General features: G+C 52.5%; 1 protein-coding gene across 3 annotated transcripts in view; it reads right to left on the bottom strand.

The window, feature by feature from the left end:
- Positions 1–16,796, bottom strand: part of KIRREL3 (kirre like nephrin family adhesion molecule 3) — a 413,001-nt gene extending 396,205 nt beyond the window's left edge. For 2 of the 3 annotated variants that reach the window (XM_059488439.1, XM_059488440.1), the window contains exon 1: positions 16,639–16,796. In XM_059488439.1, the coding sequence (XP_059344422.1) occupies positions 16,639–16,699 (61 nt within the window). In that variant the 5' untranslated portion in view covers positions 16,700–16,796. The remainder of the gene's footprint in view (positions 1–16,638) is intronic. The other variant, XM_059488441.1, reaches the window with a different exon arrangement.
- Between the last annotated feature and the right edge of the window lie 3,099 nt (positions 16,797–19,895).

Raw genomic sequence — 19,895 nt, 5'->3', positions numbered from 1 at the left:
TGTGACACCAACTCTCATGGATGTCACATCAGCCTGCCGTGCCTCAGTTCCCCCCACGTGCCACTGTCAGATCCACTCGGCTCATTCGGATTCCAGCCCACCAGTCCAGCGTGTTTATTTACAGCACTGTGCATGGAATAACAATCTCTGGAACGCAGCTCTTTGTAAGGCTGGCAGGAGAAACTGTACAGGCAGCATTTGGGAGGTATTTTGGAGAACATGGACCATCAGTGAAGTGCTTTTCCACACACAAACCATGAAAATTTAAAGGCTGTTTACAGAGCATTTGATTCCAGCAATCATTCCCAGGGGTACAGGAGTACTGTAAACTCAGCATTTGGGTGATTTCACTGGTGCCACTGGTACCAGGCTGGCCTGGTTAATGCTCAGGACGTGAAGCTTTATGACCACAGGGGTCCAGGGCCATGACTCTGATCCTTTTCTTCTAACTACAAAGATCAAGCACCCCCCAGTGCTCCACAGGCTGGCAGCACCAACAAGGATGCTCTGAGATACAGAGCATCTAGAGCAGCATGATGGGTCACTGAGTGTCCTGCAGATGTCAGAGAATCATGGAATTGTTAGGACTGGAAAAGTCTTTAAGGTCATCAAATCCAACAGTCATGTCAAGGGGATTCACTTAAACCACATCATTTGGGAGTCCCCACCCCTGGAAGTGTTCAGGGCCAGCTTGGACAGGGCTCAGAGCAACCTGGTCTGGTGGAAGGTGTCCCTACCTGTGGCAGGGAGTGGAACTGGGTGGGCTTTATGGTCTCTTCCAAATCAAACCCTTCTGGCGTTGCCTGGAAAACTGCTGGACAGCACCAGTCTGCACTTGGGGCAGCCCAGCTTAATGCTGAATTTTGCTGAGAGCAGCTCAGTTTTGGGTACCTAAATGGCCACCTTAAGAGGTGTCACATTTACTCAAAATACCAACAAATGCCCAAACCACCGGAATTTGGCACCCAGAGGCAGAACATCACCAAGCTCTGGATGCTCTTGGCTCCTCCAGCCTTGCCCAAGGGTGCCCAAGGAGCCAGAAACAGGACAAGGATCCAACCCCAGCTCCACACAGCCTGCTGTCCCAAAGCCACCTCCCCTACCCACAGAATATTGTGGGCACAAAACATCCAGCGAGCAGCAGAGCCAGCGTGCCAGGAATTGTAAAGCCAGAGCACAAAGCAGCACAGGAGGAGATGGATTCTGGAGTGCCTGGAAAACCAGGGAGAAACACAACAGCAGGGAGGAGCTGTCTATGGGAAGCACAAAGCCAGGTGTTGTTCAGCAAAGCCCCGCTCTGCACGCTCAGGAGGAGAGCCTTGGACAAAAGCAAGAGCTCCCACTGATGCCATTGTTGAGCTCGTAGAGACGAGATTTCTCTGGAAGAAAAGCAGCCCTGCGACAATTATTTATTGCCACAAAAACATCTTCCTCCTCAGCTTTTGTTGGTGGAACCAACAGACCACGTGTGGCTCCAGCCAGGGAGAGAAAAGCTACCAACAGGATCAAGGGAGGCTGAGATTAATCTGGTTTAACGTAGATAAAAAACCAACTCGAGCAATCGGTTTTAAAATTAATATTAAAGTTGTAAGTCACCTTTGACTATATTAAAATACAAACTGGAGCACACAGTAAGCCCCAAATAAGCCCCACTAGCAGTCAGAACAGCTCCCTTATCAACCTCTAACATCCTCTATAAAATAATAACTGGAAGCCAGACTGCTCTGAAAGAAACTCCCTCTCCCGGGGCATGGCAATGTGACCCAATTCCTGCTGCCATTTCAGGAGCCCTGGCTTGGCCAGTGCTCCCTGTGCCAGCCAGGAGCTCAGCTGCAGCAGGAGTCACTGGAGAGGGAGGGCTGGCATGGAAAGGCTGGCACTGAGCTGTGCCCTGGGTGTGTCTGTGGGGCACAAAGGGACTCCATGCTGCAACTCACAGGCTCTGGTGTCTTTCTCTCTCTTTCCTCCCAATAACGCTATGGAGTTTTGGGAACTGATTTTCTCCCAGCCCTTGGCTTCTCCTTCTCAACATTTCCAAACTTTCTTCACTATTGCTTTGCAAGAGCCTGGGAGGCTCCTGCTGAGGGGGCAGAGCAGCACCAAGGGCAGCTGGGGATGGATGGGCAGCACAGCCCAGGGCCCATCCCAGGGCAGGTGCCCAAGGACACCAGCAATAACAGCCCCATAACAGAGAGGAGGAGCACAGGGAGCTGTGGGTAGCACCCCAAAGTCAGGGAGAGAATGGGGACAGGCTGTGGTTGTTCTGCCCTGGAGCTCTGCAGTCACCATCAGTGCTCGTGCAGGCTGCACCCAAACCTAACACAGAAATGTCTCACCCACACCCAATGGACACCAGGATGATCTAAAGAGGCATCTCTGGGTAGTGCAGGGGGCTGGAACTGTTGATGTCCCCACCAGAGCCCACCAGCCTCACCTGCTTAGGCCCAGGGGGCAAATGAGTCTTGGGACAGAATTGAGGCTCCTCAGCTGCCACAGAGCTCTGTCAGCAGGACAGCTGCACAAGCTGCTCCCCAACACACGGCTGCCTGCTTGAGAGGGCTCCAAATAAATAAATAAAGCCACTGCCTCATTAGCATGCAAATGCATTCAAGCCCCATTTCAATTTGAATTCTATGCATACGATCAGAGTGCAAAATGCAAATTATACAAATGCACCCATAGGAAGAAACAAGCAGGAACTCTGCACAAAGGGATTAGGGCCAGGCTACTTCCCTCAGAAGATTCCAGCGCTGGGGGGGCTCTTGTTGGGGAGGATCCTTTAATGGGCACCGGTCACGCTGCACTGAGCTTTGTTACAAACACTTGGAAAAGCATCCTGACCCCAAGCACTTGGGAAAGCATCCTGATCCCAGCTCTGGAGCAATGGCTGGAAAGTGGCTCAGGGAGAGGAGGGGAGGACAGACAGACACCAACAGGGGCTGTAGTCTCTGCACTCATAGCCAAGAGTTTCCCCAAGGGATCAGCATCCATTTAGATTGGCCTGAGAGAGCAAAGGTGTCCCCAGTGCTCCTCAGCAGCCCCCAAAAGGCAGCATTAGCCAGGCCCACCCACCAAGCCAGGGAAATGGGTCAGGACAGCCAGAAAGGGGCAGCAAGGGGCGTCTCAAGCAGCAGAGACCATCAGGAAGGGGTCACCACCACTGTCCCCATCTCAGTGACAAGGGAGGTGATGCTCCCCCAGTCTACCCCACCTCTCCTTCCCATGGAGATTTGGCTGGGAAGGCTCTGCAAGGTGTGGGGGGAAAGACAGAAGCGCAGCTTCTGCAGACCAAGATCAGCTCAAGAGACCCCCAGTGAAGCTGATTTTAGCTGAGTAAGGCTGAGCTCTGCTCCAGCCCAAGCCCCAGGCCCTTTGTCCAGGTGGTGGTGTGGGAGATCCTGCTCCCAGGGACACTCCAAGCCCAGGCAGAGCAGATGGGAAGCTGTGCATGTTCATCTCTCCCTCCTACGTGTGTGAAATTCTCAACCCACCATTATCGTATTACATTTTCATTTTAAAGTAAATATCTGTTTTCAATTAGTACTTACCGTGAGGGGCATGCATCACTGAGAACACTTATTTCTCTTCCTTTCATTATTAGATTAGGAGTCGCTCAAGTTTAACCACATTTAGCAGCAGCAGACACCCAACTGCTCTGCAGACACTAATCCTCTTCCCATCTCCACCCCCACCAAGGTCCCAATCCAGCTGCTGAAGCCTCCCTGCCAGGGCTCCAAACCAAGGTGTGGCATGACCCTGGTGCAGCCCTGGCCAACCTTCTTGAGCCCATCCACCAACTCCCTGCACATCCTCCCTCCCGGCTGTTACATTTCACATTTTCATTGCTTTTCCTTCATGTCACAAAGTCTGACCCTCTGGCCATGTCATCTGTGTAGCAGCAAGGGCCACATGGGGTTACAAGAAGTGAATAAAACCTGGAGCAGAGTGCCCCAAACCTCACAAATACAACCAGAAGCACGGGGAGGATCAACCAGGTGGTGCTCTACCTGCTTATTGAGTCCTGGGTTAGCACTTGGCTACCCAATATCCTTCCCAAATCTCTCACTCCTCATTTTCCCCAGGGAGGAAAGCCTTTCCTCCCAGTGAGATCACCCAGTATTCTTCCCACTCCTGATATTTCCCCAGTAAGGAAAGCCCTTCCTCCCAGTGGGAATCACCCAATATCCTTCCCAAGTCTCCCATTCCTTATCCGCCCCCAGAGAGCAAAGTTCTTCCTCCCAATGGGATCACCCAAAATTCTTCCCACTCCTGATATTTCCCCAGTAAGGAAAGCCCTTCCTCCCAGCATGATCACCCAACAGCCTTCTCAAGTCTCCCACTCCTGATCCTTCCACAGGGAGGAAAGCCTTTTCTCCCAGTAGGATCACCCAGCATTCTTTCCCAGTCTCCACTCTTCATCTTGCCCAGTAAGGAAAGCCCTTCCTCCCAGTAGGATCACCCACTATCCTTCCCAGGTTTCCCACTCCTGATCCTTCCCCAGTAATGAAAGCCCTTCCTCCCACTATGATCACCCAACAGCCTTCCCAAGTCTCCCACTCCTCATTTTCCCCAATAAGGAAAGCCTTTCCTCCCAATAGGATCACCCAGCATTCTTTCCAAGTCTCCCACTGCTGATCCTTCCCCAGTAAGGAAAGCCCTTCCTCCCAATGGGATCACCCAGTATCCTTCCCAGGTTTCCATTCCAGATCCTTCCCCAGGGAGGAAAGCCCTTCCTGCAGTGAGCTCATCCCAAGCTCTCCCTGTTCAGCCCTGGGTGAGAGCACTCTAAGGATAATAGTACTATTATACCTTGCTCATTATGCCTCGTTTTTATTACCTGGCCTCATTAAGTTAAGAAGCCTCTGTAATTTAACTGCATCTCTTGGTCTCCGCACGGGGGCTCCAGCTGTGCCTGTCGTCAATCACTTTATTAAAAACACAGGACAAAAATTACAATTATCCCCATTACTGCCCATCAATCTCTTCAATTGCCTCTTAGGTCCTTTCTTTACCTGCTCAATGCACCAGTGCCAGACTGATATCATTGGCACCCTCAGAGTCTTTCCATATTTCCAATAATTAGGGGCTGGTTTTAAGGTGCTTTCGGAGCTGTGCAAGTGAGGCAGATGCTGGCACACGATAGCCTCGTGGTGCAGAGCAGAACAGGCAATAAAAGCACGCAAGCAGACCAAGAGAAATAAACTGTGTTAGACAATAAAACCTAATTTTATCAAACCCAACACAAGATGCTTTACAGACACACAGATCAGATTAACACTGGTTTAGAATTCAATATCCTGTGACAAATTGGGATGTTCAGAGAGCCACCACGGTGGCTCACTGGCCAGGCCAAAAGCAAGAAGAGACCTGAAATCCATTTCCAAGTCCCAGAGAAAAACCAGCAATCAGCAGACAAATGATTTTTACAACAGTTTCCCCTTCACCCACCACAGGGATACTCAACATCCTTTGTGCAAAAAACCCTTCCTACACTCCATGTTAAAATTTCAGATATCAAAATGTGGTATTTTGCCAAGTCTACTTCCAAGTCTCCAATCCCTAACTCTTGGATGTTTCATGCTCTACAAGTTTCAAAAGTTCAACTTTTCTTCCTGATTTTGAACAAGATGCTCCCACTGGGACAACAACTCCGATCTGCTCGAGTCAGCAGAAACTTGCAGGGGTTAAAGCACTGCACAGATTTCTGTCTATCCTTGGGATAAAGCCAAACCACGGGGAGAAACCTCCCTGCTGCAGGGAAAAATCACAGTGCTGGATGAAAGGTTTGCTCCAACCTCCCCTGCAAAGACATCACCAAGGGATGTCAACCCCTTGGCACTTGCTCGTGGTGCTTTTCCTTGAGATGTTTCATTCCTCCCCACCACCCCTACTCCTCCCCAGGGAAAATCAGCCTTTCTTTAGCACTTCCCTTCCTGATTTGCCTCCAGCACAGAGAGAGTGAAAAGAGGCAGTTTGGGGAGGCCAGAGGAAGCTGCACAGAGGTGCTGCCCAGGTGTGGCAGACACCAGGAGGGGAGGAGGGTGAGGGTGGCAGCTCTTTGAGGCACAGCATCCTTAGGAGCAGGTCAGCACGGAACTGTGGCAATGTGAACAGCCTGGAATGCTCTGGCTCTGCCTTTCCAGCCAGCCCTCTTGATGAGAGAGAGCTTTCAGGATTTCAAAGGGCGCCGTGTTCCCCGGTTTATCACAAGTGTCTATCTTAAACCAACATTATCATTTTAAGCATGACCGGAGCAAGAGGAATCTTCAGCAGGCGCCGCTGCCTCGGGAGAGAGACACAGAGACAGAAAAGACCCCTCAGACTCACAACCCCATGCAGACCCTGACACAGGCAGCCCCAGAGCTGTGCTGCTGCCATCAGCGCAGATCTGTCAGCAGGGACATGTACACTGCTCAAGGCTTGACAGAAAAGACATTTCTGCTCTGCCATGAAATCCCTCCTGCTGCCCTTTCCAGAGTGCTACAGCTCCACTTTGGTGCCACCCCAGTGGAGGGGAACGGATGTTTTCCAAGGGGTGGCAGGTGACAGAGACGGGCACCTCCTCCCAAAATGCTCCCTACAGCCACTGCCAGGCCAAACACACCTGGCAGGGAGGGAGAGAGCAGCCCTGGAGTGACACCCACCCCGACACCCAAACCAGGAACACACAGCCTGTGTGTACCAAAAATGCCCAGAAAACCTTCCCCCTCACCAAAGCAAGAGCAGATGATCATGGCCAGGATGTGGGGCTGGACTGTGACAGCTTTAGAGGCTGAGCTGGGCTGCAGAGGTTGTCCAAGCTGCATGTAGAACGGGGTTTGGATGCTGGGGTGGGTGAACAGGGTGAACATAGAACAGGGTTTAGGCACATAAAGGCTGAGGGACAGCAGGACCGAAGATGTTCCCCTGGTCCCTGATGGGGAAGCTCCTGAGCAGCCCAAACCAGCAGTGTTGTCTCCTGGGTACAGAGAGAATACCTGGCAATTCCTATTACTAGAAGGGCAAATAAAGGAAATCACAAGAAATCTACTATCAGTAAGTCAAGCTTCAGCTCAGACAGAAAGAGTTAATTTACAGCCACTCCAAGCTTTGATATCTTAAACCTTTTCAGTGTCTGGACAAGATGAGGAATAAGCACAGACAGTGTCAGACTCTGTGATCGGGAGGACAAAATGCTGCAAACAGCTGTGCCTAATTTTAGCATCTGTTGGTTCTGTTTCTCAGGCACTTGTGGAGGATGGGGGGTGGCCCCGTCACTCCTGGCTTATTAAAGACACAGCCAGAAGGAAAAGAGGCGAGTGTTGAATCACACTCCGGGGATTAGCTCAGGGGAGGGAGCGAGAACAGACCAGGAGGAGCAGCCATTCCCTGCTGCAGGGTATCCCACAGGATCCACAGAGGGGTGGAGCTGCTCATGGAGGGGAGAGACCCCTTGGGTGCATTTATTGCTTTGGGGGGCTCAGAGTTGGGTCAGACAGCCCCAAGTCCCCTCCTGTGACTATTCACAGGGGTCCGAGGATGAGGGAAGAGACGAGGATCTGACTCCATGTTTCAGAAGGCTTGATTTATTATTTTATGATACCTATTATATTAAAACTATACTAAAAGAATAGAAGAAAGGATTTCATCAGAAGGTTAGCTAAGAATAGAAAAAGAAGGAATGATAACAAACGTTTGTGGCTCAGACAGAGTCCAAGCCAGCTGACTGTGATTGGCCATTAATTAGAAACAACCACATGAGACCAATCCCAGATGCACCTCTTGCATTGCACAGCAGCAGATAACCATTGTTTACATTTTGTTCTTGAGGTCTCTCAGCTTCTCAAGAGGAAAAAGCCTAAGGAAAGGATTTTTCGTTAAAGATGTCTGTGACACCCTCCCATCCCCTGGCCCTTCCCCTGCAGAGCAGTCCACGGCTCTCACACACGGTGTGCTCCAGGCAGGGTCACCTCAAGTGTCCAACCCCGCACTGGGGTGGCACCTTCAGAGGGTCCCAGCTCTCCTCCCAGCCCAGCACCCAAACACCCTCTCCATTCCGAGGGACTGGCCGTAGCTGCGGAGCTCCAGGCCAGGCTCGGTGCCCTCAGCACGCCCGGAGCCCCGCGGTCACCTTGTCCCTTTGCGAGGAGGTGACACGGGCAGGTGCGAGCGGAGCGCTCGGCTCCTCCATGCGAGCGCAGCTGCTGCCACCGCCAGGCTGAACGGCAACACTGAGGGTGAGACCTGCCCGGCTCCGCCAGGTGACCGGGACCGGGGACACAACACTCGGGCATTCCCTCCAGGTGACCTGTTCGGGGCCACAACACTCGGGTATTCCAGCCAGGTGACCGGGACCGGGCCACAACACTCGGGCATTCCCTCCAGGTGACCTGGATCGGGCCACAACGCTCAGATATTCCCTCCAGGTGAGTGGGTTTGGGGCCAGGACTCTCGGGCATTCCCTCCAGGTGACCTGGATCGGGGACACAACACTCGAGCATTCCCTCCCCGTGCACCCCCGGCTCTCCAGGACATCCCCATGTCCTGCCCTGCTCCTCCAGCGCTGGAACCGCGCAGGTGAGGAGGCGAAAATCCTCGGGAAAGCTGTGGTTGGGATCACCTGGAACCGGCACTAAACACACACACCATGGGGAATGAGTGCTCGCAGGGCAGAGACAGCCACAGACATCAGAGGAGCTGATAAGGCTCACGTGAGTGATAACGATTTTGTCTCCGGTTATTTTTGTGCAGCTGGGAACAAGTGGCTGCAGTCAGCGCCTTGCCAGCTGGGGAGAGAGCAGCGGTTCTGAATGGTTGGGATGGAAGCACAGCCAGCTCAGCCCCCACCACGCTCACTGGGTTTGCTCCTCGCTGGCAGAACTTGAGACAGCACCGAGTGACACCTCGGGGTGACAGGTGAAGATGCAAAGTGAGGAGTGGAGAAGAGCAGGGTTTTCCTGCAGACACAGCTTGAGGGAAAGATCCAAGCCTTGGCTGCCTCAGCAACATCTCCATGTGCTGGCTGGGTTTAAATCTCTTTAGAGAAGCCAGAGTTCTTTTCCTGTTGGGCAGAGAGAAACTCCCACCCAACACCTGAAGACAGAGCAGCCAGAGGTGACCATCTCCCTGAAGGCCCCACAGTGCTGCCAGCATGGACCAGCGCCACCCTTTCCTCATCTCTGTGGCTCTGGGAAGCCTTGAGCTGGAGCTGAATCAGGGCTCACAGTTTGTCACACAGCAGTGACAGCTGAGCCTCATCCTTGGTCTCACCAGCTGCAGCCAACAACTCCCAGTTAGCACTGGGAAAGGCAGAGGCAGATCCAGCCGAGCACTGGGCAGATCTGCAGGATCAGCCTGCTCCTCCTGGGCCAGCAGCCTCACCAGACCCAGCCAATATTGGCCAAACCACATTTTCATCTTTGGTTTGCAGCCAGCACCAAAGAATGAGCAGGCCTGGTTGTCCAGAAGGAAGCTCCATGCATCTCTTTGCACTTCACACCATAGAATCAGAATGGTGAATGCATCTCATTCCATCCCATGGCCAGGAGTGACATTCACTGTCCCAGGCTGCTCAGGTTCCCATCCACCCTGGCACTCCCAGGGCACATCTCCTCTGTGCCAGAGTCTCACCACCCCCATAGAAAGGATTCCTTCCCATCATCAGCTACCCCTGCTCTAAGGAGCTTCTGCACCTGTCTCCACATCCCCTCCTGACCCAGGGGCTTCAGATCCATCCAAAGCAGCTCCTTCCATCCCACTTTTTCCAGAGACTCTCCAAATCCCTGCTGCTGTTCCTGCCGTGCTGGCCATTATGCAAGTTCGGCTGTCTTAACTCGCTGCTGAGCATACAAGTGGGGCTGACATTTATTTAATCCTCATAGTAATGTTGACTGTGTACTTACTGAAACACCTCATGCTTATGGAAGACATTTGTTTCCAAGCAGCTTATGCTAAATTGCAGTGATATAAAGGAAACACTTATCCAATATTGACATTCACTGACTGGCAGCAGACTGCTTGAATACTCATTTATGCTGGGGTGGGAGGGGGACGGGACAACAGGACCTGAGATGGAATCAGGTTCCTTTCTGATCTTTTAACGAGTTAGGTGATGTAAGGTTAATGATAAGCTGCCCAAAATGCAAGGTGGGACTACAAACCCTGTGGCTGCTTCCACTCCATGCTTATATGGGGCCCACAGCACAAAGATTGATCCTCATCCATGGGGAAGTTTGAGGAGCTCATCCCTTCCACTATCAGAATCAGGAGGATCGAGGAATTCATCCCTTCCACCATCGGAATCAGGCCTTTCCTTTCTGACCCTTTAACGAGTTAGGTGATATAAGGTTAATGACAACCTGCCCAAAATGCAAGGTGGGACTCCAAACCCTCCTTCCACTCACATATATTCCATGCTTATATAGGCCCACAGCACAAAGATTGATCCTCATCCATGGGGGAGTTTGAGGAGCCAATCCCTTCCACCATTGGTGCATATTTTATAATTAGCAGGGCTCATCTCACCTGCAGGGCATGTCCTGCTGGGCACAACTCCTCAGAAAAACCACATTATTGAACATTTTCTCTGTTATTTCCCCTCCCACTGCGTTGGGGTTGCTCACCCAGAAGGGTCCTAAAACATTCAGGAGGTGCTGAACATCCTCCCAGCCCCGGCCCAGCCAGGCAGGGCGTTCACCACTGCCTTTGCCTCATATTGAGCATGACAGCCCCAGAGCCCAGAACATAAATCCAGCAGCCCTGAGGAGGTGAATTAGCCACCACACGACCACACACATGTGAAACCTTCGAGGCAATTCCACCCAACGCAAAGTAATTGCAAACAAAAGACAGCATCTATTATCCGAGTTGAAAGTCTGACCGTGCCTGCATCAATGGTTAATGAGCAGCAGTTATGGCAAAGCCCTCAAAAACCAATTACATCCTGCTCCACCCCAAATGCAGCAGACCAAGAGCTGCTGTAGCTTTTGTTGCGAGTGGGGGAGTTGAATGAACACATTAAGACAAGATCTTATCCCCAAGTTAGCATCTGAATTTAACAATGCGAGTGTTCCACCTCCCACTTCCCCAGCATGTGACACTACCCGAGGCAGGACGCCCAGAGCCCATCGCTCACAGGCACTAAAAGCACATTTAGATTTAAGCTGTTTAATGCAAGTCGGTAAAAAGAAGAGCCATGTAACAGCCAAGTGACCTCCAGCTCCTTTGCTCCACTTTGGAGGCTGCTGCTGCCACCAGGGAAAGGCAAACACTCGAGTGTGGGTCTTGCCAGCCAGGCAATGAATAAACAGGCTGGGCTACACTCAAAGGGCATATTGAACCAGGACATCTGTAAGGCCACCGTTTCCAAGACCAAATCCCAGCATTTTCTCTGTCCTACCAGAAGCCACAATTCAGAAATGGATTCTTTCCTCTTCCCCCTTGAGCAGTCTGGAGTACAGACGTGCCATGAGGTGCAGTGGAGGAGTGGAAACCCCCAAGATCTGAGCAGCACCAGGATCCTGCTGCTCAACCTTTGCCTGGAAGGATGAGCACAGCTTTTAAACTTTATTTCTTCCCAGCCAGGAAGCCCTGCACATCTCCTGGCATGTTTGAAATGAGTACTGGGTTCCCACATCCCTGCAAAAGCCAGGCCATGTGCCAGCCCTGAAGGCAGGGCAGACCGCCTCAAAAATTCACAGCTCCACCAAAGGCCTTAAATCTCAGCAAATAAGAGACTGATTTACAACCAATTTGTTTCACTACCTATTGATTTATACAATAAGCTTGTACATGGTCACTGTGGCTCTGTCGCTCTCTTTGGCCAAAGGTGGCTGTCAATGAAGCCAAAGGAAAGACTCGTATTGCTCCTGAACAGAAGATAAATTAGGGCCTTCAGCAATTGTTGGTATAAATTTGCTGGGTTTTAAAGTAAATAAATAAATAAATAGAAGCTGTTTAATCCTACTGGAAAGATTCTGGAAGTGATGTAAAGCCAATTCTCCAGCAGCATTTCCATAAAGCCCCCTGCACCCAGCACTGTACAAACTCGCAAAGCCGATCATTAAATCAGAGCTTTGGAGCAGCCACACTCTCCATCACAGGCTGCTCACAGGAAGAAAACAGTTTATTCAAAGCCCTTGATCCTCAGCCAGCTCACAACCTAAGGGGCACATTGGCCTCTCCCCCCTTTATTTACAGCTACAAAAGAAAGAAGAGCACGGAGCTTTTTTATCCTGACGTTTGCAGTCGACTACAGAGCGGCTGGAGCCGGTGACACACGGTGCTGGGAACCTGTCAGGGATTTCTAGGCACGTTCAGACTCCAGTTGGTGTCCCCTAAACTAACAGGAAAGCACAGAAATAATCGACATCAGCCCGAGATGTGCTGTGCATAAACTGCCTGGGCACCTCTGCTTAACCTTGGCAGGGGGAGGCTGGTGGGGACGTGGTGTTAGCTCTGAGGAGGAACATCTGAGGAGGAACATCTGCCCAGCTCCCCTCCCTCTGGCACAGGGCACCTGAGCAAAACCCCAGCTCCTCCCTCCTGTGCTTTTCTGAGAGCTGAAACCTTGCAAGAAAAGCTGATTTGAGCAAAGTCATCAGTGGTCCTCACGTGGCTCTCACTGCAGGAGGTGCAGATGGGAGATGGGAAACCTAAATTGTGTTAAAGCAGGTGTTGGATGAGGCAATTCTGCCCCATTCCTTTGGGACAGCGCAGACTGGACCACACCAGTTTTATCTTGAGGCTTATTTCAGTTTCTTTCCCACGCAGCCCAGTTGTGAATGCATTGCCCCAGCCAAGCCTGCACCTTTCCACCAGCAGCACCTCACAAAGCACTTTCCAAACCACCTCTGTCTTCTGCTCAGCCATTTCCAGTTCACAGAACCACAGAATAACCTGAGGTGTGACCTCTTGGGCTTCAGGAGCTCTTCCTCACCATCACTTTTATATCTCACTGGGTGCCTCCACTCCTGGTACTTCCTGAACAGCTCCCAGTGCTGACTCTGTCCTGCTGGCCTTAGGGAACAGCCCAACACACTCCTGGCAAAGCTGCCCTGCTCCCCACATGGCAGGAGGAATACACATGGAACAGGGATGACAGTCACAGATTTCCAGACTTTTAATTGACAGACTCGTGATTGTCAGACTCAGAAACCCCCTCAGTGCCCCAGCTCTTGCACACACACACTCCCAGCACCCCAAACCTTGTATTTTCCCTCCCCATCGCCCACTAACCGCCCCCAAGATGTGAAAATCCTCATCTCTTGCTCCTAATCAGTGTTGGTGGGTGGAATTGGCCTGGTTTCTCTCATCAGCATAATTTCACCCTTCTCCACCTGGGGGCTGCTGCTGAGCCAGTGGGAAGTTGAGCCACTGCTCTGCTAACGGGCCCCTCTGACAGAAGATTGTAAAGCATTTGCTTCCAGGGAAGAACCAAGTGAACTGTGAAGGAGAAAAACATACCCTGCAACACCCAGAGAACTCGGTATTTATCACCCCGAGGGAAAGCAAACATGCCTTTGGAAAGAGAGCCCTAGACAGGCAGAAATCTTCCCATCCAAGGTAAATTTAAGATGCTGCCAAATCCACCTCGTACAGGTCAGTGAGAGGAGGGGGTGGCTGTAGGTGCATCTTCAGTGCTGCTCTCCCCACAGCCCCAGCTCCCACACTGAGACACCTTCCCCAGCTGTCTCCAGCCTCCCCCAGTTGTTTCCAGCCTCCCCCAGTTTGGCTGGCACTGCAGCAGAGGAGGGGTGGGTGAGTTATTCCCCAGGCAGGCAGATCCATGGCAGCAGCAGTTCCTTCCCACCAAGGGTCCCACACATCCCATCTCCACAGGAGGCCACTGGTGCTGGGACTTTCTCTCCCTCCCACCAAAGCCTGGCCCTGGCAGCCTGGAGGGGGTGGAAGAGTGAGTGGTACCAGAGCAAACCCGCCCTGGAGCACTGACCCACCAACTCAGAAAGAGCCAGCACAGGCTGCTTCAGATAATTTGCAAGGGACAAAGACAAGATGCTCCAGGGAAGACAATTTGTTCTGCCCAGGTCCCCTGGAGCAGTGAGCTGTGAGACAGATCCTCCTCCCTCCCAGGCTGAGCCATGCCCAGGTGCAGCACAGCCCCGGACAGGAGCAAAGAGCAGCTTCTCCTCCTGCCAGCTGCACTGGAAGCCCAAATTCCAGCCTGCACGGGTTGCAGGAACAGCAGGATGCCAGGATATCACTGGGCTGCCCATGAAATACAAACCCAAGGGTACAGGTGTACAAATCCCGAGATGGAAAATGTCCTTTTGAGGAGGTTTGGGATAAGGAGAGTTTTTGTTAAGTACTGTCCAGACCAGACATCCCAAGTGAGGTTTTCAGCACAGGTGATCCTTCCAGCCTTGCTGCCCTTGGCTTGGGGGATTTAATGATGGCAAATCCCTTCAAGCCACTTTGACAAGAAAACATAGCCCTGCCTGCACCTTGCCCACAAAAAGGAGCTCCTGAAACTCCTGAAGGGCAGAGCCAAGTGATTTAGGTTGTCCCTTGAAGTGAGTTTTGGACCACCAGCTCCGCCTGGGCAAGGCAGGGCAGAGCCAAGTGATTTTAGCTGTCCCTTGAAATGAGTTTTGGACCACCAGCACCTCCCGGGCAAGGCACAGCTGCCCTGTGGTTGCCCACACAGCATGCCATCCCCCCGAAACAGTTAAATGGGGTGTCCCATCCCCACACCTTAGGGACACCTTTGTCACAGCCAGCCAGTGCCACCACATCTGGACACTGCTCGAGGGGAGGCAGACACAACACCTGCTGGAAAATCAGCTTCAGCACCTGCACCCAGGCCTTTCCTGCCCCTCAGCACCGTGTGGCTGCAGGAATCCCGTGCATTAAATCCTCTTAGGGATCCCCTGCATGGTTTCACCCCACGGGAAGAGCCACGGCGCTGCCGACGGCGCCTTTGTCGCGCACGGAGAGCGGCAACTCCACAGAAACACTCCTGGCTCATCCTGTGGGAGAAACCAGCAGAGAAAACGCTCTGCAAAGCACTCTCTGTGCCTCCTAACCCGGCGTGAATAAGCAGGTACCACGATCCTGCAGGAGACGAACCAGCTGAGCTCAGGCAGCAGAGCCGAGGAGCCGCCGTGGCTTCCCAGCGCCAGCGCTATTAAAAAGTGCATTAACCCACATTAAAATCATGGCTGCAAAAGGAAGGAGCGGGGGGAGAACCCAACAAATCCCGGCTGGATCTTGCTCACAAACTTCTCCAGCCCCGCTAGCAAAGTGCCATTTGACCTGCAGGGACTGATGGGGTCCGTGTGAGCAGGGAGGGATGCAGGGAGGCCGGAGCAGCTCCCAAATCACTGCCGTGCCCGGCTCCGCGCTGCCCTGCCGTACCAGGAGAGTTCAGATTTGTTCAGCCAGAAACCCACACGGAGGACACAGTGGGTTTCTTTTGTGCAGCAGCAAAGGCAAATGCAAACACAGCTTTCTCCCCGAAGGAATATTAGTACAAGCAGAGAGTGAGGGGAAGAGAAAAGGGGAAGGGAGGACAGTGTAGGAGCCCAGCATCACATCCGAGCCCAGGAAAAGAGGAGGGAAGGATAACCAGGAGCACAGACACCACAAACAAGGCGTCCCTGCTCGGGGAATAGGGTGAAACCCAGCGTATGGTGGGGGATGTTCAGCACTGATGTCTGGCTGAGCAAAAAACCAGCTGCCCGTGGAGAAGCACTACTCTCTCCAAAAGTTTTATCCTTCATTTAATCAACAGATGGACTGGCTGCGTGGGTTTGGGGTTTTTTTATCCCTTTTTCTTTTTTTTCCCAAGCATCCCCAAGCCGTACCCTCACAAAAGCTGGCGTGGGGGCCACGGCGGCGTGACACAGATGGGATTTGACACCGGCGTTGGGGGGGATGAGCAGCACAGAGGCGAAGCCGGGGTCTGGCTGCAGCTCAGCGTTCTCCACAGGTGACAGATAGTCCAGGGAGCAGGCACACAGCAGCATGCCAGATACAGCTTCCCAAAACGCACCCCCTTCACAAATCCTTCTTTTAAAATTTTTTTTTAAATTTTATTTTTTTGCGTGGGAATGAAGCAGGTTGTAAAGTTGCAGGGTGAATTCCTGCGATGCCCACGCTGCTGCCCGCGCCGTGGGGAGGTGGCATTGGGGCTGTGACACCCCCGCGGGGTGCCCACCTCCCCCGGGCTGCCCGCATTGGAACAACTCTCTGTCCTTACACCCCCCGGCACAAATCGCTCCCCAGCCCGGCTGCACAGCCGCAGGCTCCGGTCCCCGGGCTGGAGCCGCTGCCGCCAGCCCGAGCGGCTCCTCCGCCGCACCGAAACTGAGCATCCATCGCCCTCCTGCACCAGGGGAAGCACCGGGCGGCGATGGGGGCCAGGGGGGGCTGTTACTCAGCCAAGCCGTGTTTACACACACAAACACGATCCAATTTACCGAGCTGGAACAGAAAGCACTCATTTGCATACTAAAGATTTTTCGCTTATTTTTAAAGGAAAGCACGGTAAGCCGCCTCGGCGGGGATGCAGGAGGGGAACAACTCTGCAATCCTCCCTCTCTCTCTCCCCCGCACCTTCTCCCCACAGCAGCCCCCGCACCCCACCCCGAGCCGGGGAGCCCCCCGGGTCCGCCCCGCTCGCAAAGTGCGGGGTCCTACCGTGGCTGAGCAGGAGGCAGCCGAGCAGCAGCAGGAGCAGGTCAGCCTGGAGAGCGCTCATTCCTCAGGGTGGGCTCGGGCTCGGGCTCCGCTGCCGCTGCCGGCGGGGGCTTCAGGCCGCCGCCCGCCGGCTCCGCTCCATCGCCGCCCCCCCAGCTCCTCCCTCCCCCGGCAGCGCTGCCTTCACTGGCGGAGCCTCGGCGGCGCAGCCCGGCTTTTGGAGCGGGGGGGGAAGGGAGGGGAGGGAGGGAGCCCAAGTGCCGGGGAAAGGGGGAGTAACTTGCGCGCAGCGGGGAGGAACGAGCGCGCATCGCCCCCTCCCCAGAGCGCCGCGCACCCGGGGGGTGAGGGTGCGGTGAGGGCGCGCTGGGGATGCTCCTGCCTCAGGTGATGCTCCTGCCTCAGGTGATGCTCGCCCCCCTCCCGGAGCTGCCGCCGCCCCAACGGGGCACCCAAAGCAGGAGCGCGAACACCTGCACGGCTCTGCCCGCCCCAGCTCAATTTGAGGTGTGGGGGATTGGTACCCATCAGTCACGGCAGCCCTGGACCCCTCTTTGCCTTCCCGAGGGGCACCCAAAGCCTCCCACTGAAATACAGGATACTCCCAAAAATACTCCCAAAATCCCGGGAAAAGAGAGGGGGAAATAATGTATGTACATCAATAATATGTGTATGTCAATAGTATGTGTATGTCATCATCCCCCCCGGAGATAAATTATATCCACAAGTCCAGAGGGAGCTGGAGATGGGGTGGACTCCTCTGTGAGACCCCCAGCGCTGCACCCTCATTTCCTTCAGGAGGGGAGCAGCAGCTCCTCACATCTCCACAAAAACATACATTGGAGCTGGAATTGAAAAATAAGAATGCCCCTCCGACAGTCTGTGCCTTCCTGGGGGGGCACCCAGAGCCTCATCCTGAAATACATGGGAATACTCCCAAAAATACTCCCCAAATCCCAGGAAAAGAGAGGGGGAAATAACGTGTGTATGTCAATAATGTGTGCATAATGTCGTGTCCACCCCCTTGGAGATAAATTATATCCAACAACCTTCCAAAAGTCCAGAGGGAGCTGGAAATGGGGACGGGGAGTCCTCTGGAAGACCACCCAGAGCTGCACCCTCATTTCCTCCAGGAGGAAAGCAGCAGCTCCTCACACCTCCCTAAAAACATACATTGGAGCTGGGAATGAAAAATAAAAATACACCTCCCCACCCAATAAAGTTTTGCTTGTAAGGAGGGGACTCTGTGCAAGCACTTCCTGCTGTCATTTGGCAGGACTGGGGCAAGAGACAAAAGGGCCTTTTCTCTCCTTTAATCACCATTTTTATCCTTCTGGGTTTTTTTAACCTTCTTTATTTTCATTTTCACCCAGCAGGAGTTTGGGGGCAGAGCAGAGGTGCCCAAAAATCGAACCCAGCCAATGAAATCCTTGCTTATCACTACACTTTATATGCCTACTGATGCCAGAGCCTCCCTCATCACCAGTCTGAGGGGCATGTGGGGATGGCTGAGGCAATTATTAAACCAAAATGAGAAAGTAATTACAGCTGTGGACTCTAATTACTGCAAGGTGAGTTTGAAAAAAAGGCAACACAGCTCTTCCTGCTCTTCTGGGGCTTCCTGCTTACCTTGGTGGGACCATGGCTAAACCATGGTCAAACCACGGCTACCAGTCCTGGGCTGGCTAAAAAAGGATAACTTTCTAAAATCCACTTGTGCTAACAAGCTAAACTGGTGCCAGGTGGTTAAACCTGGCTTAGGAGCAGCATGGAGCTGAGTTTTATTGATTGAAACACAAGCACCGCACGCAGGCTCTGCTCTCAGCGCAGGGGGAGTCACCCTGCAAATAAAGAGCTTTTATTATTATTTTTAGCCTGCATCCCTAAGGAAATCAAGCTTATTTGGGTTTGGCCACATGTGCTGGTTTGCCCATCCCTGCCTGCTCGTGTTCCTGAGAGGAAGAGGAGCAGAAGTGGGGCTGGCTGCTCAGAGCTGTCCAATTCCTGCATTTCTCCACTCCAAGGGATAGTGGCACTCCTGGAATGCATTTTCCACCAGGACATCACCTCCAGCCCTGGCAGGGATTCTGGCACTGGCCACAACTGCAGTGGTGTCCCCGTACCTGGCAGGTTACAGGTGGTGCATTTTTTGGTGTGTTTTTTTCTGGCAGCAGCACTGATTTAAATGTGCATGGAATAAATTGCTCAGTGCCTGATTTCAGTGGGAATTAGATTTCTAAATAATTCCAAGGCTCTCCCTGTTGTGTTTCAGTTTATTCTGCAAAATGTTGTTTGCTTGCAGACGAGGGGTACTAATGTATATTAAGGCTGCTACACAAGTCAGGCTTTCCTGTGAAGCTTCAAAACACCATTAACATTTGCATGGCAATTTCTTCTTTTCCTTTCACAAAAAATATTATTCCTTGCCTGCATCCAAAACAGCAGAATTTTTAACTTCCAGGAATCATGAATATTTTTCTCTTCTTTTTTTTTTCCCCTCCTTCTTTCTCCTTCCCAGTGAAAACATTTCAGCTGGAAAATTCTCATCATTGCAATACTGACCTTTGCAAAGGGCTTTAAATCCTTGAGTGGAAGTAGCAGGTAAGTGCGAAGTTTTATTAACTGATTACCTCTGTGGTTTCGACTACATTGGTAGTCAAATTTGATTTAGAGGACCAGGCATGTTAAAAAAAAAAAATCAGCTTTCTGACATAATTTTGGCTTGCTGCAGCCTGAGCAGCGTCCTGCAAGATCAGCTCCCCTCCACCTGATTCAGGAGAGCAAATCGAGTGCAAACTGATTATTAGCTGCTCCTCTCGGATATCTCATTTAAATCTGCTCTGTGTTGTGGAAGGAAATGAATCATTCCAATTAAAAAGCTGAGAAAATCAGGGAGCTGGGGGGAGCAGCCTTTGGGGAGGAATATTAAGCTGGTGCTGGCAGCTCTGCCCCAGCGCTGGGCCCAGGGTGCGTTCGCAGCTGCAAACCCCACGTGGGGTTGGTCCCTCTGCACCCCCTGCTCCCCACCTGGGTGTGCCGGGGCCGTGTCCACATCTCCCCATGGAATCTGGGGTCACACTCCTGCCCTGTGCTGTATCTAAAGGCAAAGGGCAATTCCAGAAGCTGGAAAGAGCAGGTGTTCAACCTCTCCCTTCCTCCTTTTATCCCCTTTATCAGTGGGGATAAAACAGGCAAATTCCTCTTTTCCCCCCCAGCCCCCCCTATTTTTTATTTTTTTTATATTCCACATTGACAAG

The sequence above is a fragment of the Ammospiza nelsoni genome, chromosome 24 (genome assembly GCF_027579445.1).
Source record: "Ammospiza nelsoni isolate bAmmNel1 chromosome 24, bAmmNel1.pri, whole genome shotgun sequence".
NCBI lineage: Eukaryota > Metazoa > Chordata > Aves > Passeriformes > Passerellidae > Ammospiza > Ammospiza nelsoni.
The sequence above is the reverse complement of the archived record's forward strand: the minus strand, read 5'-3'. Positions and strand labels throughout refer to the sequence as shown.